Raw genomic sequence first — 19,258 nt, forward strand, 5'->3', positions numbered from 1 at the left:
GCCAGCCAGCAACTCGTCGGTACAGTAAATCCGGCGTTCTACCAGCCGCGCACTCCTGCCCTGCCGTTGCAAGTTGTTTGCCATCTGCTGGGGTTTGGGAATCAGCTGCACCCTACGGGACTTTGCCAACTTGCTTTACCACTGTCCCACCGCACACCCATCCCAGCGGTGGTGGATGTTTGTGCGCTGCCGCAAGCGTCAGAGCTGCAGCCGGGGGCTTGACGATGGAGCAACCCCCCACTAGAGGCGCCAAGAGCGCGTAGAAGAGTCGTCAGCGCATACGTAGAGCGCCCAGCAGGCAAGAGTTTGGGGATGAGATGCAGACGGGATATGGGAGAGCAGGGGCTGTCTCAGGGTTTTGCGAAGTGGGTTGGGCCCGGGGTTGACCACAAGCTTGACCACAAGTCATGGCATGCTCGCGCTAGTCATCTGGCACAGAACAGCTGCAGGTGCACTGCAGGTACTGCTGCACTCCCCGTCACCTTGCCCGTCACACGCCAGCAGCGGCTGCCTGAGGCAGGTCAGAAGTTCTTGCATCGACACAGGACCGACGGGGTTTCATCCAGGGGGTATACCTCCCTGAGAAATGTGGCTTGAGGCATGCACAACAGAGCAATGCTATATGCTATATAGAAGATACAGTTCCATGGGGCCTGCGGGCGTGGTGTTCGGACTTGTCACGTATAAACAGTCGTTGGGCGGTGTCCGCTCACTCGCTTAAACCACGCATTATCTGCAGTGTTGCATGCAAAGCATCTAACAATATGCCGTTACCCAAAAACGTCAAGAAAAGTTGCGAACCGATCGCAGCACGTCGCCCATAACTGTGTCACTCGTGGTGTCTTAGGAGCCCATAAGTTCACATCATTGTATATGCGCATGCCCCATACTAGCACTAAATAACCAAACCAACGAGCTGCCGTCAACCCCTCGCGCGTCAATAAACTGCACATTCCTTGCGTCTTCTTATTTGCCTGGCTTGCTCAGTGCAACTTTAAGCTCTATATTGGCTCAGAATTAAGAGCCCAGGCTGTCAGGCTTTACTGGTACTGTAGACTGAGTCGTTTCACAAGCCTCGTGCTTGGCGATCAAGTCCCTTCATATTAGGCAAAGAACCGCAGAAAATGCACGCTGGGTGAGACCGGCAGGCCTTTTGCGGGCCTGCTGAGGCAGGCACGATGGTCTTCTGCTGCTTCGCACCCCAGGAGCCTGCTTCTCCACCGACAGCAGGTCGCAGCCAGGCAGCATCTGTGCAGCGCGAACCGGAGCCCACTGTAGCTCAGGAACCCGAGAAGGTCGCGCTTCCGGCTGTGCAGCCAGCCCCAGCCCCGCAAGAACCGGTCCTGCCCCCAGCAGGCCAGACAGAAGATGCGGGCCGAGCAGGTTCATTTAGCCGTGGCAGCTTGCCAACGCAACTATCACAGGTGAGTGCACGGAGAAAGGTCGGCCCAAATGCGGACATTTGCGCTTCGGATAGTCGCGTTAACCTCCCGTGCCCATTGCTAACATGCATCAACATGCAAATGGATACAGATATTAGCTGGCGTGCCGGCAGCCGGGGTCCGGAGCAACGACCTGTGGACTAACTTGGCGAAATGTGCGGACAGTCTCGTGGGCTCACTTTCCATCACAGCATCCAGGTACGTTGGCTTGGCAAGGTCATGGGCAACTGACCGCTCCGGATAACCTAACGTCACTGATGAGAGTGGAATTCAAGGGGGGGCCGGAAAAGTCATACTTAATTGTCCGTTGCCCAGGGCAATGGACACGATGAAAACGCTATCGGACATGAGCATGGCCGCAACATACAATTACCCGCTACCGAGACTCGACTGTGGATGGCTGTGAATTGTCCATCAAAACTGGGTCGAGCACAACGTTCCAACAACGCCAGCCCAGCGCGCCAGCTGGTGGTAGTGCTGATAAGTTAGAAGCTGTTTTTGCTACACCGTCCACATGTCTCCAGCGAAACGCGGGCAGGGCGCTGGTATCCGGGTACCAGCACCTAGACCTTGCACTCCCCTCGGATGGACATAGGCGTGCCATTGCCCTAGCAGGGTTATAGCCGGTAACGGTAATGAGGACAGGCCAGATTACTGCTTGCACCGTCCGGGCAGGACGCGGGGCCGGCTGGATGTTGTGGGGTTGGCCACGGACGCCTCGGGCCTGCATGACACATGTGACATGTACTGCTGCACCCATAGCTGCATGCTGCCTTGCCGTCCCTTGCTCCTGTAGCTTCTACATCTTCACCACTTCACGGCGGTTCTGCAAAGTCATCCCCAACACGGCCTCGCCCATGACTGCCGCGTTGCGGAAAAGTGGGTGGGAGCTGTGCCATGCGGCGGAGACGCCGAGTGCGGCGCAGGTCACAGGCAGCCGCACGCCTTCGTACTTCCAGGTGGGATGTGGCGTGGCGGGAATGGGTTGGGGCAAGGGCGCTGGGCGCACGGTTTCCCGTGACGCCTGGCAAGGCTGGCACTTTGTCGGAACGCGGTCTGACCTCAGGCCTGATGTGTACTGCCGAATGTGAAGTGCACGATGTGAACCCTCAGCGCCGGGGTTATGTACTGCACAGGTGCCGCGCGCCTCACCGACGGCGCACCCACGGGCCGTGCCGTCCGACTTCCAGCTCCTGCACACGCAAGCTGGTTGCCAGGCGTTCCTCATACTACCACTGTACCAGGTGCGTGATATTACTAAGCGTGTGTCAGGTGTGGCTCTCCACATGTGTGTGTTGGGGCGCGCATGGGAAGCTGCGCTTATTCGACCGGCCATGTGCTTGGTGCGGGCCACTCAGCTGCGAGGGCCCATGCTTCTCGTGGACAGATCGTGTCTGAGGCTGCAATACTCGGACAGCGCCGAGGCAGCCACCGTTGAAGTGCAGCAGCGCCCTTTTGCCGCCGCTGCCGGGGGTTATAGGAACTGTTGCGCATGCGGTTGCCATTTGTACACACAGCCTCGGTGTCTCCGTCTAAGCTGTCCTGTCTTGACTGTCTCCACTTGGGGGCCACAGGGCCACACGGTGGTTGGCGCGCTGATGCTGGCGCACACGGAGCCCATCCCCACGCTGGCCGACCACCGCTGGCTGGCCGCGTACCTGCCGCTGCTATCGCTCTACCTCACAGGTGGGGGCCTGGTCGGAGCGTGTCGGGTTGGGCTGGGGCGGGTCGGGGATCACAGGGGTGCCAGCCTGGAAGTGCGGGATCGAGCAGGGGACAGAGGGCGCGCAGCGGGCATGTGCGAGGGGGGCAGTCCCCCCCTCGAGGATATGCGCTATGCGGCAAGGTTAACGCCGCTCTGGCCGGCGGCTGCTGTTCCTAATTGCCACATGCACAAACTCATGAACCCGCCCAACTCCCCACGACAGAGACGAGCGCGCTTAAGCTGGTCAACTTCACAGAAAAGATCCAGACGGCGTTCAGCCTGAACCAGCTGGCGTGGATTGTGAGCAGCGAGCTGGACACGTGGTTTGACTGGTGCCACCCAGACGACACGGAGGCCCGTCTGGTGCTGCTGGCGCCGGGTGGGTGTGAAAGCGCGGCGGGGGACGGCGGGAGGCACACCAGGGTTGCGGAAATGGTTTCAGGCCTGCGTGCGCGTGGTAGAGAGCGTGGGGCGGAACGGAGGGAGGGGAGAGGCAGGAAGTGTGGGCATTGGGCGGGCCGGTGGCAGCTCGTGGTGCGTGACTAGCATGCCAGTGTGGCCGGGCCTGTGGACGAGGGGATTCAGGGGGCGGCGGGGCGGCTCTGGAAGGACTAGGCTCGCGAGTCGGGCGGAAGCGGTGGGGCCGGGTTGTTTGCTCAGCCTGTGTCGCCCCCACACGTTGTCCTTGCCGACACCGTCCCTTCAACCCGTCGTCGCAAGCCCGCGTGCCGGAAACCCCAAACACGTCCCACGCGACCTTGCCCGGGCTCCCGCCCTCGCCTCTCCCCGCCCCGCTCTCAACGTTCCTCCCACCCACGACCCCAACCCAATCCTTCTCCTCCGTCAGACCAATCCGCGGCCATGGTGCTCTCGCGCTCGGTGGGCACGCTGCGCGCTTTCGACCCCGTCAACTCCATAGATGTGTTGGTGTCAGGCGGCGTGCGCAGCGGCTCCGCCTTTGGCGCCAGCGCCAGCGGCGTGGGCCGCCGGTCGTCCGCCAACATGGACCCCGACGCGGCGGGCGGGATACGGCGCGACGCTTCCTTCGCCAGCCGGCAGATGCTGGGCGGCGGGCTGGCGACCACGGTCACGGGCGGCAAGCCGGTGGGTGCGCTTGTGGGTTGTGTGCGGGGTCTGGGCGATGCGGTACCGGTGGTGGGAGAGGGATGCGGGCTGTGTATCGTGTCAGCGACGGTGGTGGTGGTGGCGGCGTTGGGCAGCGCCATAACTAACATACAAACAAGTCATGTCTGGGCCCCCGCCTCCTTCCCAATTCTCTCCAGGTTCCCGACGAGGGCTTGCTGGGCACGCACATGAGCCTGTCCAACACGCTGACGCGGCGCTGCCTGGCGGAGGGCTCCAAGCTGCTGTTCGTGGCGGACGTGATGGCGGCGCTCAAGAAGTACGGCGAGCCCTGGAAGGACGTGTTCATGGAGCAGGCGCGGGTCACCAACCCCACCTGGTGAGAGCGCTTGGGCTGGGCTGGGCTGGGGTGGGCTGGGCTGCCGACATGTGGGTCAGCTGCGGGCATGGAGGAGAAGAGTCAGGCGACTGGGGACTGGGGGCGAGTGCAGTACGTGGGCCTAATGGAACCCCGGGGAAAGCTGAACGCCTTGTGAACTGGGCGCATTTGTAGAAGCGGAGACAGGGTATTTAGCCAGGGTTGGTAGATAGGGTATTGCTGCGGGAGACCCACCACCCCGCCACTTCGCCCCTCGTCCCGTTACCTCTGGCCACTGGCCACATCGCTATGATGTGGCGCTCTGCCTCCTTCAACCCCACGCCGCCACCTGACGGCTCCAGGCTCCATGCCTCACGCAGGGTGGTGGCGGCGCCCATCGCGCACGGCGGGCGGCATCTGGGCGCCATCCTGTGGCTGTCCTCCAGCCGCCTCAACCCCAACATGCTGGCGCAAACCGCCAAGGCCTCGGTGCCGCTGCTGCTACACACCGTGGCCCGGCAGGTGCGGAGCTTGGGTTGTGGGGTTGGGGAGACCGAGAGAGGGAGGGTGCGCCAGGGGTTGCGCACGGGCTGCTCGGTGCTGGAGGCTGGGGCTGGGGTTTCAGGACATACTGTAAAGAGACATGCAAGCCATGTATCAAAGAAAGAAACGATGAGGGTTGTGTAGCGACGGTTTACAGGGGAGGGGCTTTTGCAAACGTGTATTCAGGCAATGCGGCTTCGCCAAACCGAGAGAGGGGCCGAGCGTCGGATGCAGTTTGAACACGGGGGGTGACGGCAGTGGGTTTAAGGATGCAGTATGCCGCAACGCTGCGGGTTTTGCGAACTGACAAGCGGGTTCAGCTGGTGAACTGTGGGGAAGGAAGCCCACCGTCTGCCACCTCTATGCGTTCGCATCTCTCCACCCCTCACACGCCGTCCCTCCTGCCGATGCCGGCGTCCGTCACCTCCCGCCGCGCGCTGCCCCGTCCGAATCCTCTCCTCTCCGCTTCATGGTCGGCTACATCCTGCCGCCTTCATGCCGGTAGTTCGTCCATCACTTCTCATAACCAACGACATACTTCACACTTTTGACTTTTGGCACCAACTGCACGCGTCTTCCATCCTCCTCCCACGCCTCCACCACACCACACACAGGTGGTGCACCTGATCCAGCAGGTCAGCAGCGCCGCGGGCGCGGGCATGGACGACCCCACCGTGTTCTGGAGCCAGCTGCTGGCCTTGCCGCACCTCAACATGCTCAGCGGCGCCACAGCCACCGGCCTAGCAAACGGCGGCGGAGGTGCGGGCGCGCGCGCGAGGGATGGGGAGGGGGGGGTGGCGCTGCCGAGGTTCGGGCATGGGGATCGGGATGTGGGTCGGGTTTGGGCATGCGCCAAATGCTAATGCGGAGCCTCCTCTTGCGGGGCGGATTGGGAGGTAGCTTGTAGCTGGCCTGGGTCTTGGGTTGCCATGTCGGGACCAATGTGATCTTCCCTTGTAAGCACGCGTCTTGTCAGCGTCTTGTCAACTTGTGTTGTCTTCTGATTGCTGCCAAACCCCGCACAGGCACGGGCCACCTGGACACCGCAGACATGGCCTCCAGCCTGGGGAACTCCATGGTGGGAGGCGGCATGATGGGTGGACAGGTGCGGATGCGCATGCAGGGATATCATATGCGTGTGTGCGGTGTCCTTTATGGGAGGCGCGGGACCGCGGGAGGCTTGGGGACAGGTGTGCTGGCCGTGCAGCACCATTGCCGAAACACAGCGCACGGCCGCTCGCCCTGCTGCTGCCCAGTCCTTTTTCCTAGCCACCCGCCCTCCTTGCCCGCCACACCAGACACCAGGCAATTTCCTGATGACCGCATCGCACGCCCTGCTGCTACTTAACATAACAGCTGGTCGGCGTGCATCGTTACAGGTGTTGATTCTCAACGGTGTCAACAACCCACCCCAGATGCATCCATCCTGTACCGCTTTCCCAAACATCCTTGCAACCCCAACCCAATCCAACCCCGCAGGGCCGCGAGCACGGCGGCAGCGGCCACAGCGACGCGCTGACGGGCGGCGGCATCCTGACGGGCGCGCCCACCGACACCTCCGCCAGCCGCCAGCTGCGCTACACAGTCATGGTGCGCAGCGACTCGGTGTCCACCTCGGCGCTGGTGCGGGCCTACCAGACCGCCATCGCGCAGGTGCGGGCGGCGTGTGTGTGGCGCTTTGTGCGGTGCGGTGTTCGCTTGCGGAGCGCGCCGTGTGCAGCAGGGCGGCGGGAGGGGGAAAGGGTGAGGGTGGCTGGTGGCAGGTGGGGTGGAGGGCAGGGGGGCGAAGCAGAGCGGGGAGTTTGGGACCAGGCGCATCCGCGTGCCGAAGGGGTTTCTGCGCTTGGCCCGGCGTGGCGCCACGGGTGTTGGTCTGACGACGACGCTTTTCCTTTCCTGCATGCGTGTGTTGGTTGTGTCTCTCGCCCGCGCAGCACCAGCGCGCCTCTGCGGCCAGCAGCGCGGCGGACGTGGGCAGCGCCTATGAAGAGATCCAGGTGTGCACCGCGTGCGTGTGGATGCGGGCAAGTGCCGAGTGGTGCGGCGGCGCTGCTGGGCGTGGCTGCCGGTTGGACGGAGGGAGAGGGGGAAGCGCCTTACCATGGTCAGATAAAGCTCGCTGCTGACGCGCGCGTGGGCTCGGCTCCATGTCTCGGCGCTTTGCGTGCTGGCAGTCACCTCATCACCGGTGCATCACACCTGCCTCCTAACCATCCACCCCTCTGCCCTGCCTTCTCGCCGCTGTCAACACCCGCACTGCCCCCGGTCAGGTGATCGCCAAGGCGGGCCAGGGCGCGTTTGGCTCGGTGTACGTGGCGCTGTGGAAGGGGCTGGTGGTGGCGGTCAAGGTGATGCGGCAGCAGGCCGAGGGCCGCCGAGCCATGCGCACCGCCTGGGAGCTGGCGGTCACCAAGTCCGTCAGCCACCCCAACATCGGTGAGCGCGGCATCGCGTGTGGGCGCGGCGCGGGGCGGCGCAGAGGAGCGACGGGGAGGGCAGTTCCGTGGATGGCAAGGGAGGGTGGGTGTAGGGCAAAGGGGCGGCGGAGCGACAGGGCGCGTTAGGTCACCAGGGCGAGTGAAACGTGTATCAGGTGTTGGGTCCAAGCGCCGTGGCTTAGAAAGGATGAAGAAGATGAGTACGGGGCCCCAAGGCACTTATGCTGGGGTGGAACTGTGGGAAGTTGTTCCACCGCGGTTGCCTCCCTAATTGAACGCCTGCCTGCCTGCGTCTCGCGGCCGCCGCTGCAGTGATGGTGTACGCCACCTTTACGGACGTGGTGGTGGTAAAGCTGTCCAAGCGCCTCATCCGCTTCGTGCCCGCCGCCACCACGCTAGCCGAGCCAGGCAGCACGGGCGGCGGCGCCGCCTCCGCGGATGGCAGCGGCCAGGCGGGCGCGGGCACCAGTGACGCGGGCGCGCGCTGCCAGGTGGGTCTGGGCTGCGGTTTGCGCGTGGGTAGGGTCGTGGTGGGTCCGTGGCGCTTGTTTGCTGATAGGGCATGTTCGGGAACCCTGACGTCTATTACGGTACGTCACTCACACATTGCGCCGCTGCTGCCGCGTGACACGACATGACATGCTGACGCTGCCGGCTCATCAACATCAACATCGTCGTCACTACGCCCTCAGGTGATCATCATGGAGTACTGCAACCTGGGCCCGCTGCACCACTACGTCGCCGAGCGCCGCTACGCGCAGCAGCTGGGCAACCAGCAGGCCGAGAAGGAACGGGTGGCGGCGGCAGCAGCAGTAGCCGCACACCGCGCCAGCCGCAGCGGGAATGCAAGCGCAAACGCGGCGGCCGCTGCTGCCGCAGCGGAAGGGAACCCGGCCAGCGGCGGCGACGTCGCCGCCGCCGCCACCGGGCAGCCCGCGAGCGGTGAGAACGGTGGCGGAGGCAGCGGCACCGCGAACGGCGGCTCGCCGCCGCCAACGGCGCCGGGCGGCGGCCCCTCCAGTGGCCATGGCGCGGCGGTGGCCGCGGCGGCGCTGGGGCACTCGACCACCAGCGGCAGCGGCTCGGGCTGCCTGCCCGCGGGGGCGGTGACGGGGCCGGTGGAATTCGGCACCACGCTGGCCACGCTGCTGGAGGTGGCCAGCGCGCTGCAGTACCTGCACTCGCTGGGTTTCATCCACTGCGACCTGAAGCCGGAGAACGTGCTGCTCAAGGTAGGCGCCGCTGGGCAGGCCGGGAGCGGGGCGCTTGGCGGGGCGCTGGGCGGGGCGGGCAGGCAGGCGGGGCGGCGGGCCCGGGAGCGGTGTCATCGCGAGGGCATTGCCGGGATGTGACGGCAAATTCACATGACGGAGACCTTGACTGTAACCCTCGTTTGCAGCTGTTTGCGGCCGCACCACCCGCGCGCCAGGCTCGCAGCCGCTCCCAACTGTTCGCCCCCCGCCCCTCCGCCATAGCCACGCCTGGATCCCACCCCGTTGCCTGGCACTCCATTTTGCCTCCCCAACCCTGCACCCTGCCTCCCCTGCCGCCACCGTGCCGCCACCCTGCAGGCCAGCCCGGGCGACCCGCGCGGCTTCACCATCAAGGTGTCGGACTTTGGGCTGTCGGAGCTTCTGACCAGCGACGGCCCACTCATGGGCGAGCTGGGCGGCACCGTGACCCACATCGCGCCCGAGATCGTGACGCACAAGCGCGTCACCAAGGCCGCCGACGCCTACGCCTTCGGCGTGGTCATGTGGGAGCTGCTCACGGGTGCGTGGGAGGGGCGAGGCGGGGCGGGGGGGAGCAGCCGTCCATGGGGAACGCAGTGGTTCAGTTGCAGGGAGGGAGGGAGGGAGGGAGGGAGGAAGAGGAGGGGAGTGGAGGGAGGGAGGGAGGGAGGAAGGGAGGGAGGGAGGGAGGGAGGGAGGGAGGGAGGGAGAGAGGAGGCGAGGGGAGGAGGCGAGGGGAGGAGGCGAGGGGAGGGAGGAAGGGAGGGGACAAGAAGCCGTTCGCACAAGGCGGGGTTTGAATGAAGCACGAGCACTACGGGGCCGGGGCCGCCGCGAACATGGAGCCTGCCTTCCTCCTTTGTTCCCCCCAGGCAACCGGCTGTACTCGGACCTGTTCACGAGCGGGCGCGAGAAGCGCGTGCGCGACAAGCTCATCCTTGCCAAGGTGCGGACGACACACGAGGAACCCCAGGCGGTCGCGGCGTGTGTGGGCTAGAGGTGGTGGCCTGCCTGCGCTGCCTGTGCTTTTCCGCGCACACGCATCCACCCCACGCACGTCTTCCCGTCCTCAGACTGCATTACTTCCGCCTTGCATGAACTGGCCTCATAATCCTGCGCGCACGCCCCAGCTCGCGCACCCTCACCCGCCCGGTCTCACACACCCCCACATGCCAACACGCCCACCCCCGCGTCTCCCTCGTCCGCACGCAGGTGGCGCACGAGGGCCTGCGCCCCGTGTTCCCTGACGCCACGCCGCATGAGTACGCGCACCTGGCGCGGCGCTGCTGGACCGCCGACCCGACCATGCGGCCCACCTTCACCGAAATCCTGCAGGTGGGGCGGGAGCGGGCTTGAAAGTTTCTGCGGCCGATGAATTGGGGCGTGAGAGAGAGGGGTAGTCGTCCATGCATGACGGAGACAGGGAAGGAAGGACGCTTGAGGCGGGTGAGGGAGGAAGCATGCTGGGCTCGGGCGCACGTTGGCTAGGGAGGCAGTGGACTGGTAGAGGTTCCCTTGGAACGGACGAGTTCCGAGGGGCCCCTCGAGCAGGGCTGAACAAGCTACCTGTGCGATGCTGACCTGGCATGTGTGTGTGTGTGTGTGTCGTCGTACCATTGTAGGAGCTGGAACACATCCAGCGCCGCTACTGCAAGGCGGTGTCGTCGCTGCCCGGCCTGGAGAACATCATGGCGGCTGGAGGCGGCGGCAGCGCGGCGGCGGCGCAGGCAGCGGCCCAGGCGCAGGCGCAGCAGCAGCATCAGATGGCAACGCAGGCAGCGGCTCTGGCGGCAGCGGGCGGGGCGTCGCAGGGGCTGGGTGGGGTGACAGGACCCACGTCTGTAGGCGCGCCATCTCCGGGCGGGGCTGGCGGCAACGGCAGCAGCGCGGGCGTGCCGGCAGGCGCGAACGCGGCCAATGGCAGCACCGCGCCGCTGCCGCAGCAGCGGGGCCCCAGCGCGCATGCGTCCGGGGTGCGCGCCACTGCGGACGTGGCCATGGCCGTGTCCCCCTTGCCGCGCGGCGCGCCGGGAGGCCAGGTGGCGCCGGGCGCTGGTGCGGGCGCAGCGGCCGGCCACAACAGCGGCGGCCACGCCGCGGCCGTGGCGACGGCGGCGGCGCGTGTGGATGGCGTCAACAGCGGGAACAGCGGCAACGGCACGTCAGGGCCTCAGTACGGCGGCGGGAGCAGCGGCGGCGCGGCGGGGGCGAGCGGGGCAAGCGGCGGCGGCGGCGGCGTGCCGCAGGGCGGTATGCGTGCCGGAAGCGCGCACGGCCCGCTGCACCCGTCGCCTCTGCGGCAGGTGTCCACTGCGCGCATGGCGGGCGAGCCTGGCAAGGGAGGCAGCAACGGAGGCGTCGCCGCGGACACAGGGAACGCAGCAGCCCCTGCCATGTAAAGGGGCAGGGTGGCGCGCACGCAGGAGCTCGGTAAGGACTGATGAAAACTCATGTGCGAGCATGGAACGTACGCAAATACTAAGTGCTGGCTTGTTAACGTGTTTTCGTGTCATTCGTCGGCAAAAATCCATGCCTTGCATTCTCATAATCAGGCGCGAGGTCGTAAAAGGCGGCCATTCTATGCGTTGGACAGTGACCTGCACACGATGGTGGCTGTGGGGGCAAGGGTGAAACGCAGTGGGTGCAAGTGAGTCTAAACCTGATGTGGTATGCCTTCCGTCGAGTCATTATCGCGTGCGGCCGAGGGCGCTGAATTATCATTAGACTGCTGTGGGGTGTGGGGAGTACCTGACTCTGGACGGTAATTCAGGTTCAACGCATCACGGGTATAAAATTGCTAAAGCGCGCCCTGTGCTGGCTGTAGTACGAGCACTTATTAAATGATGTAACCGCGGCTCAGTTGGTAATTACGTGCGTGCGCATGGACTGATCGGCGCGCAGAAGGATTAATTGAAAGCGGGTGGAACAGCGGTGACAGACGGCAAAGGAGGTGCAAGGCAGAACGGAGATTCTTACGTGGGCTTGGCGGCCATCTGATACCGCCATGCGGTTTGTGTGCACAGTGTTAGTAGTGAATTTGAGTTGCAGCAGGTACATGCGGTTTTTAGCCGTTGATACGCACAATTTCAGGAAGAGAGAGCGCACACAAACGACGATGGGGTTTCGGGATGGCAGGGCCAAGGCCGGCTGTGAGCTCATGAGCTGGCATGTCTTGTGTGCCGCGCGCGAGGCGTTAAGGTGACACTTTCATCCGTTGATTTCGCAATTCAGGATATTATAGGTACAGCTGTTTGGCCTTGGGAGCAGGAATGAGAGCCGAGATGCCTGCAAGGGTTTGTGAATGCGGGTGGCAGCGATGTCATGCGGTGCCCGGCATACCACAAGTGAAACCATATTTTGACTGGCGGGCTAGGGAGGAGGGCATCGGCGGGCAGCAAGGAATGATGGCTACCTGGGGGCTCAGCTTTGTTCGGTCGCCTACAAGGCCTCTGATGCATGGGAAGTGCGCGGGCGAGGGCGGCATGGAGGCCACGTGCGCGGGTCGTGCGTCCTGCACCGCGCGATGCTGCGCCAGAAGCGCCGCGGCATGGATGGACGGGCGGCGGATGTGCCCTGATGTGCACCCCCGCTGCCCGCCTACCACGAACCAGGGGCATTGGGGCTGCGCACGGTGAACAATAACACTGGCTAAGGAGAGGATGACGGGCGAACGTGTAACTCCTGGGCAGCGGTGATCTGGAGTGCTCGGCCGGTGGGCCCAGTGATGGCAGCGTGGGAGTCGGCTGTCACCGGCGCCACCAATCGGCCAGTGGGCGGCTGGGGCGAAGGTGCAGAAACAGTCAGCAGTGGGATGTCCGCAGGTCCGCTGGCGCAGCACGGCAGCGGAGAGGGCAGCAACTGCGTCGTCCAAACCGTGTGATAGGCTGCTAGATGCCCGGCGCCACCGCGTCCGCACCAACTTGCTGTCAGCGCCCTGCAGGGCCCTGCACTCCGCGTGCCACCGCGCCATGCACTCCAGCATGCGCTGGCAGCAGTCCTGCTCTGCTGTCGCCACGCGGCGAGCAACAGAGCAGAACTGAGCTGCAACTTATGTCGTTGCAGCGGGAAGGGTCCGCATGGGAATGGGCACACCATTACCCTTACGTCCGGCAGCAGCACAGGACTGTGACGGCCTTCGGTGCCCCTGCCGCCCTCATTATGCTGGCGTCAGCAACCTGCCCAGCACACGCCAGCTGGTACCGCCCATGACAGTTGGAAGACAGTCGTGGAGGTCCTGCGATTGGCACTTGGTAGGGCACGGGCAGGTCGTAACTTGCGGCACTAGTGTTGGCCTGTTGGGGGCCAACTCTGGTGCGCGGTGTAGGTAGCTCTGGCCGTTGCTTTGGCCTGGCGGTTAGAGGAGGGAGCTGAAGAGCAACTGACACGGCCGCACGTTCCCGCGTGCCAGTGGGCCTTCGCCTTGCATACTATCCGTGCGCGTACCTACTCCCCGGGCAGGGCGGGTCGATGAGTGGTATTCTTAGCGCGATGGGCACCAAGGGCCAGAACCCTGGTATGCAGTTGATGGGGAGACCGGGTGCCCCGTGGAGCGGCGCCCGGGACCACTCGTTGGTTGGCAATGGGGGCTGGCAATTCCCTCAAAGGCGGCGTGCCAAGCCCGGATATATGTTATAAATTTGTAGTGTCGAGAAAAGTCAACTGGCTCGTTAGTTGCAATCCATCCCGCATATGCTGCGTAGAATCCGGGCCAAAACCCAAACTCGGTCGTTTGCACCAGCTGAATTGCTTCCGCCCCATTCTATCACGCTCTTAGGACCGATTTAGGACTTAAGGAGCACCCTGTGCTCGGGCGCGCTGTAGAAACGAGAAAGGCATTATGGACGCGCAGCGATTGAGCTCTGCTGCCTCCACCAGCCCCCGCTGCGAGTTACAGTCTACCAAATACTGGTAAGAAGAATGCTGGGTCACCCAGAGGGTCCAGCAGGCCAGAGCCGGGTCTGTTCATGCAGAGGGCCACGCTCGCGCGCGAATTCCACCGCGCAGGCGGAGTCATGCCCGACCAAGCATCTCAACCAAATGTTTGAAAGCAATCGGGCGGGTGAGTCGATTCGGAAGGCAAGGCGCCAGAAATTTCGAGGCCAGGACCACAAACCGCCTGCGTTTTGCACTGTTGCTCCCCTTTGCTCCCATCCACGGCCAAGTTAAGCAGCTGATTGACAAGATGTTGCTGGCAATCCTGAGGGGGGTTGCGGGTTGGACCGTTTGTCTTGCAACATCTCCGCGCCGCGGTCGACTGGCTCCGGGCGCCTGGCGACGGGCGCCTGGCCCGAGTCGCGTCGCAAAAAAGTGCACAACATGTATTTTTACAAGTTTGAAGGATTGGCGGGCTTCTGGACGTCTGGCGAGCAATCCACTGCTAGCCCTGGCAGCCGTGGCGTTCGGAGTCACACGCCCACCCCTTAACCCTGCAGCCTGCCATGACGCTGGGCTGTGGAGCGGAATGCGCGGCCCTGATGCGGCGACAGCAGCTGACGATGGCGCCGCGCGGACGGCTGGCGCACTCACCCTGCTCCGCTCAGGCGGGGCGTGGGGCGGCGGAGGGGGCCACGCCACACGTCAAGGCTCGCAGTGCCCACGGCGGGACACCGCGGAAGGGATCCCTTGAGAAGGTGCGTGTTATTGCACGCTTGGCCCTTTTAAGGATTCAGGACGGATGCGGCTCTCTCTGCGACCCGGCTGGCGCCCAGCTGCAAAGCCTCTGTCCGTACTGGGCATGGCACCGTACTAACGCCACACAACCCTTTCCCCACAATTCCACCACCACCGCCACCACCCCGCAAACCCCAAACAGTCTTCCGTCAGCGCAGAGGGCCTCTCTGCGGCCTCGGGCTACGAGGCGGACGCGCTCATTGCGCCCGCGTCCCAACAACCTCTGCAGGTGCCGCTGCCGCTGCCGGGGCCGCTGCTGGAGGGGCTGGTGGAGAGCGGCGGCTGGCAGAAGCGCTGGACGGTGGTGGGGCTGTGCTTCGTGGCGTTCGTGCTGTGCAATCTGGACCGCGTCAACATGAGCGTGGCCATTCTGCCCATGGCCAGCCAGTTCGGATGGGACGCCGCCACCATGGGCCTGGTGCAGTCGTCGTTCTTCTGGTACGTGCGTGCGGGGCTGGGGCTGGGGCTAGGAGGCTCCAGGGACTGGGGGCGCTCCTTACTGCATCGCAAATATTTATTTTGGGATTTTCGGTTGTCCGCGACCGGCGCGCGCGCAGGGCTTCAGCTGCTGTATGTGGAAAGCCGCACGCCTGCTGACGCGGCCGCCGCCCCTGGTCCCCGTGCTCGCAGGGGCTATCTGCTGACGCAGGTTGCGGGCGGCGTGCTGGCGGACCGCTACGGCGGCCGCCTCATCCTGGGGCTGGGCGTGCTGTGGTGGTCGCTGGCCACCGCGCTCACGCCCGTCGCCGCCGCCGCCGGCCTGCCCACGCTGCTGGTGGCGCGCTGCCTCATGGGCATCGGCGAGGGCGTGGCCATGCCTGCCATGAATGCGCTTCTGGCCAAGTGGGTACCGGGCGGCGAGCGCAGCCGCTCGCTGGCGCTGGTGTACAGCGGCATGTTCATCGGCAGCGTCATCGGACTGGGCGCCTCGCCGCACATGGTCAACAACTTCGGCTGGCAGAGCGTGTTCTACGTGTTCGGCAGCATGGGCGTGCTGTGGTGAGCGTGTGTGTGTGTGTGTGTGTGTGTGTGTGTGTGTGTGTGTGTGTGTGTGTGTGTGTGTGTGTGTGTGTGTGTGTGTGTGTGTGTGTGTGTGTGTGTGTGTGTGTGTGTGTGTGTGTAGGTTTGGGTGTGTATGTGTAGGTTTGGGTGTGGGTTTGTGTGTAGGTTTGGGTGTGTGTGGGTGTGGGTGTGGGTGTGTGTAGGTTTGGGTGGGTGGGTGGGTGAGGGTTTGGATGGGTGGGGAATCGACGACTTGCCCGGGTTGCATGAACACTGGTTTGGCGACTGTAAGTACTGGTTACATGTACCTATGGTAGTATCACAGCGATTGTGCGAGTCGCACGAAATCACACCACCACTTGCCGCACCCATCATACACAGGAACGTCGTGTGGCGCAGCCAGGTCCGCAGCAGCCCTGCTGAGGACCCGACCCTGCTCCCCGACGAACGAGCCTACATCCTTGCCAACACGCCGAACAGCAGCCGGGAAAACGTGCGTGCGCGGCGTGGCCAAACAGGGCTCGTGCTTTCGGGGATACTGATACTGCCGTGATGCACGCGCGCCGGGTGTGCGATGCGCCAATGCTCGGTGGTCTGCGCAAACGTTGAAACCCTGCGTCCGGCTCGTTGCTTCCATGTGTCTTATGCTGTGCCTTTGCCTGTTGGCTGCTGGCTGCTGGCTGCTTGCCCCCGCAGGCCGGCAACATCCCTTGGCGCGCTCTGCTGTCGCGGCGGGAGGTGTGGGCCATCATCCTGACCCACTTCTGCCACAACTGGGGCCTGTTCATTCTGCTCACCTGGATGCCGGCCTACTACAACCAGGTGTGCGTGGGGCCCGTCGGTCCGTGGCGTCTGTGGTCGTGCCTGGTCAGGGTTGTGCGGCATGCAGGGTTGTCCGTCGTGCAGCCATCAGGGCGCCCGTTGCCATTCAGCACTGCAGCCGCTGGTGACCCACTTGGGCTGCGCGCCTCCGGCCCCGCGATGCTCTGATGTTTGAGCCCCTCGCGCTGCCGCGGCTTGCCTCGCTCGGTCCCCTCCCGCCTCATCCTCCCCAAGATTGTCTACGGCCTACCACTTCCTTGATTAATCATGAATGTAACCCACCCACCCCCGCGCCCGTGCCTGCAGGTGCTGGGGCTCAACCTGACTCAGAGCGGGCTGCTGTCGGTACTGCCGTGGGTGGCGCAGGCAGTGATGGCCAACGTGGCGGGCTGGGCGGCGGACAACCTGGTGGAGCGGGGAGTGAGCATCACCACCGTGCGCAAGGTGCGTGTGTGGTGTGCGCCGTCAGCGTGTTAGGATTCCACACGTTTACACGTGTGTGTGTGTGTGTGTGTGTGTGTGTGTGTGTGTGTGTGTGTGTCGCGCAGTGGTGCATGGTAAAGGGGCGTCGTGTGTGTTGCGCCGGCATGGGGGCGTGGATGCTGCGTGGTCCGGGAGCGTGCAGACACGTCTGCAGATACGTCGACGCGGCCCAAGGACGCCGCCTCCGTCTCTGTCTTGCCCCCGCCCGCCCCTAACTCCAACCCACGCCTTCCCCTGCCCCGCCTCCTCTCCCCCTCCCCCCTACCCCCCCCCTCCCGCCCCAACAGGTCATGCAGTCCATCGGGCTGCTGGGCCCCGCCTTCTTCCTGTCGCAGCTGGGCGGAGTCACCTCGGCCACCGGCGCCGTGCTGTGCATGAGTGAGTTGGCGGCGTCGCCGGCGTTTTGGTGTTTGTATATCTGTCTATATATGTGTGTGTGTGTGTGTGTCTATATGTGTGTGTGTGTGCATGTGTGTGCTCAGTTGCTCGCATGACATGAATCAGAATGCGTCCAGCACCCCGGAGGCCTGGTGCGCTGTGCAGCCTCCTTGCCCCCAAGCCGTGTGTGTGCTGACAGCCTCGAGCCTCCCGACACCTTACGGCGCAACCCCACCGCAGCTGACTGACCCCCGCTCCATCTGCCTCCCTCCTTCTCCCACACCGCACCGCCAACAGTCGGCTCCCAGGGCCTGGACGCCTTCAGCCAGGCCGGCCTGTACGCCAACCACCAGGACATCGGCCCGCGATACGCGGGCGTGCTGCTGGGGCTGTCCAACACCGCGGGCGTGCTGGCGGGCGTGCTGGGCAGCCTGGTCACTGGCTTCCTGCTGCAGGTGCGTGCGTGCCGCGTGAGGGCGTGGGTGGGTGGAGGGGGTCCTGCGGGGGGGGGGAGGGGTTGCAAGGATTGGTACAGATAAGTGTAGCGAGGTAGACAGCAGGTGTGGTGTTGTGCGTACCAATGACCGACGGCGTCCATAGGTCCAGCGCCAGAGCTCGCCGGGGGGGGGGGGTTGCGGGATGTTTGGAAAAGCGGGGGACAGGATGCACTGGGGGAGGTTCTGGGGGCGTGTGGGCGCGTATGTTGAGGGAAACGAAATGTGTACCCGCGTGTTTGAAGAGCCAGCGACGCAACTCATGCAAAGCCATGGCTCACGGGGTCGTCTCACGCTCCTGTGTGTACCGTGACTGCAGGCGGGTGGCGACGCGGGCTGGTCGAACGTTTGGACGGTGGCTGTGGGTTTCTACCTGGCGGGCACCGCCATTTGGCTCAGCATGAGCTCCGGCGAGAAAATCTTTGATTAAGCCTTTGCTTCGCGGCTGGAACGAAAGCCGCTGCAGTGGAAGTAGATAACACTGATCTCACCAGCTGTGGGTTGGAGCTGTGGCAGGAGCCCTGGAGTCGCTGAGCAGGAGTCTGCAGGCCGGCGCAAGAAGAGTTCGTCAGAAGTCAAGGAGGGCGTGGCGTACTTTTTTCGGGGCGGTGGCACTCAAGTGTCCGCCGCACGTTTGCAGACGGTAACCTGCGTGCGCCGCGCCTGCCATGGATCCGGCACAAGCTAGGAGCATGTGTGTAAGCATATTCGGTTGGGCTGGCCTGATGATTCTTTTTATTCGGAGTTGCAGGAGCGGGTGGAAAGGCCTAAGGATGCCGGCAAGCGGGCAGGTGGGATGCTGCCTCGGGTTCCCAGGCTGGTGCGCCTGGGTGTGGCACCAGCAGGGACGTCATGCAGCAATGCCCAATGACGTCCCACAGCAGAAAGCCGCAGAAGTTAGGATTAAGGAGAACGTGGTAACTCAGGCACTTTGACGCACATAGGATTACTGACGTCTGTTCGACAAAATGACAAAGCAACAGTACTGTTTGTACCGCGTACGGTTTGAGCTGCATGAGTGGAGAGCGAGTTGACAAAGCGTTTGCATTATACCAGGTGTTGGGTGTCGTGATTTGTTGGCAAAGGGCAGGCGTCAGGGGCGGTGGGTGCGTCGCTTGCTATGGGTCACAGTCGCCAGGGACCCGAAGACGTGGCGCCTGCACGCCACCGATATGCTCAAGGAAAAAAGCGCGATGTTTTGTGTCGTAGTTCGAAGTCTGTGAGTCTGTGGAGCCGAAGGCTGGTCTGATTGCCGCTGTCTGGGTCCTGTACACGTGTGCAGAGTGATGAATGTACGTTTGCTACATCAGAAGAGAGTGTGTGAGCGATGGAGAGATACGGTACGGTAGTAGGCAAGCTTATAAAAGAGAGTTGAGGTGGGTCCGACAAGGCTAGTGTTCTGTTTATTCTGGCAAGACATGAGGTGATGCGTACGGTTTGCGGCGGTGACGGCTGCATAAAGCTGTGTTTGAGGGCCGCGGGCTCATCTACTAGGACCCTGCAGTGGGCCTATCACACGACACACGCGTGCTTGGACATGTGTATTGGGAAAGAAAGGGAGAGGGGAAGTTGCATGAGTGTGTAACATTGTTATTACTTGTACCGTAC

The 19,258-nt window shown here is 63.8% G+C and overlaps 2 protein-coding genes across 3 annotated transcripts; both read left to right on the forward strand.

The window, feature by feature from the left end:
• Positions 1 to 782: 782 nt before the first annotated feature.
• CHLRE_08g379500v5 (uncharacterized protein) lies at positions 783 to 12,491 on the forward strand. The gene is made up of 20 exons (XM_043065236.1): positions 783 to 1,424; positions 1,534 to 1,640; positions 2,239 to 2,401; positions 2,579 to 2,686; positions 3,017 to 3,128; positions 3,371 to 3,526; positions 3,995 to 4,251; positions 4,431 to 4,609; positions 4,969 to 5,110; positions 5,746 to 5,890; positions 6,157 to 6,236; positions 6,611 to 6,784; positions 7,066 to 7,128; positions 7,402 to 7,567; positions 7,882 to 8,060; positions 8,262 to 8,801; positions 9,141 to 9,342; positions 9,674 to 9,747; positions 10,014 to 10,136; positions 10,424 to 12,491. Exons 1-20 carry the CDS (start codon positions 1,179 to 1,181, stop codon positions 11,198 to 11,200), a joined length of 3,993 nt encoding a protein of 1,330 aa, XP_042922237.1. The 5' UTR covers positions 783 to 1,178; the 3' UTR covers positions 11,201 to 12,491.
• A 941-nt stretch (positions 12,492 to 13,432) lies between these two features.
• CHLRE_08g379550v5 (uncharacterized protein) lies at positions 13,433 to 19,247 on the forward strand. 2 transcript variants are annotated; one of them, XM_043065237.1, is made up of 11 exons: positions 13,433 to 13,709; positions 13,806 to 13,860; positions 14,234 to 14,431; positions 14,614 to 14,909; positions 15,102 to 15,470; positions 15,855 to 15,966; positions 16,170 to 16,295; positions 16,602 to 16,739; positions 17,066 to 17,156; positions 17,454 to 17,611; positions 17,970 to 19,247. In XM_043065237.1, the coding sequence occupies exons 1-11, from the start codon at positions 13,639 to 13,641 to the stop codon at positions 18,078 to 18,080; spliced, it is 1,725 nt and encodes a 574-aa protein (XP_042922238.1). In that variant the 5' UTR covers positions 13,433 to 13,638; the 3' UTR covers positions 18,081 to 19,247. The 2 variants fall into 2 exon arrangements, with proteins under 2 accessions (XP_042922238.1, XP_042922239.1); XM_043065238.1 differs by having other exon boundaries at positions 13,463 to 13,709.
• The last annotated feature ends 11 nt before the right edge of the window (positions 19,248 to 19,258 follow it).

This window comes from Chlamydomonas reinhardtii, chromosome 8 (assembly GCF_000002595.2).
Source record: "Chlamydomonas reinhardtii strain CC-503 cw92 mt+ chromosome 8, whole genome shotgun sequence".
Lineage (NCBI taxonomy): Eukaryota > Viridiplantae > Chlorophyta > Chlorophyceae > Chlamydomonadales > Chlamydomonadaceae > Chlamydomonas > Chlamydomonas reinhardtii.

Excerpts from the sequence above, each read along its gene's own strand:
- CHLRE_08g379500v5 (XM_043065236.1), top strand. The coding sequence starts at position 1,179 with ATGGTCTTCTGCTGCTTCGCACCCCAGGAGCCTGCTTCTCCACCGACA. Across the intron at positions 3,527-3,994 it reads TCTGGTGCTGCTGGCGCCGG|ACCAATCCGCGGCCATGGTG; the intron begins GTGGGTGTGAAA and ends CTCCTCCGTCAG. Across the intron at positions 7,568-7,881 it reads CGTCAGCCACCCCAACATCG|TGATGGTGTACGCCACCTTT; the intron begins GTGAGCGCGGCA and ends CCGCCGCTGCAG.
- CHLRE_08g379550v5 (XM_043065237.1), top strand. The coding sequence starts at position 13,639 with ATGGACGCGCAGCGATTGAGCTCTGCTGCCTCCACCAGCCCCCGCTGC. Across the intron at positions 14,432-14,613 it reads GGAAGGGATCCCTTGAGAAG|TCTTCCGTCAGCGCAGAGGG; the intron begins GTGCGTGTTATT and ends AACCCCAAACAG. Across the intron at positions 15,471-15,854 it reads GGCAGCATGGGCGTGCTGTG|GAACGTCGTGTGGCGCAGCC; the intron begins GTGAGCGTGTGT and ends CATCATACACAG.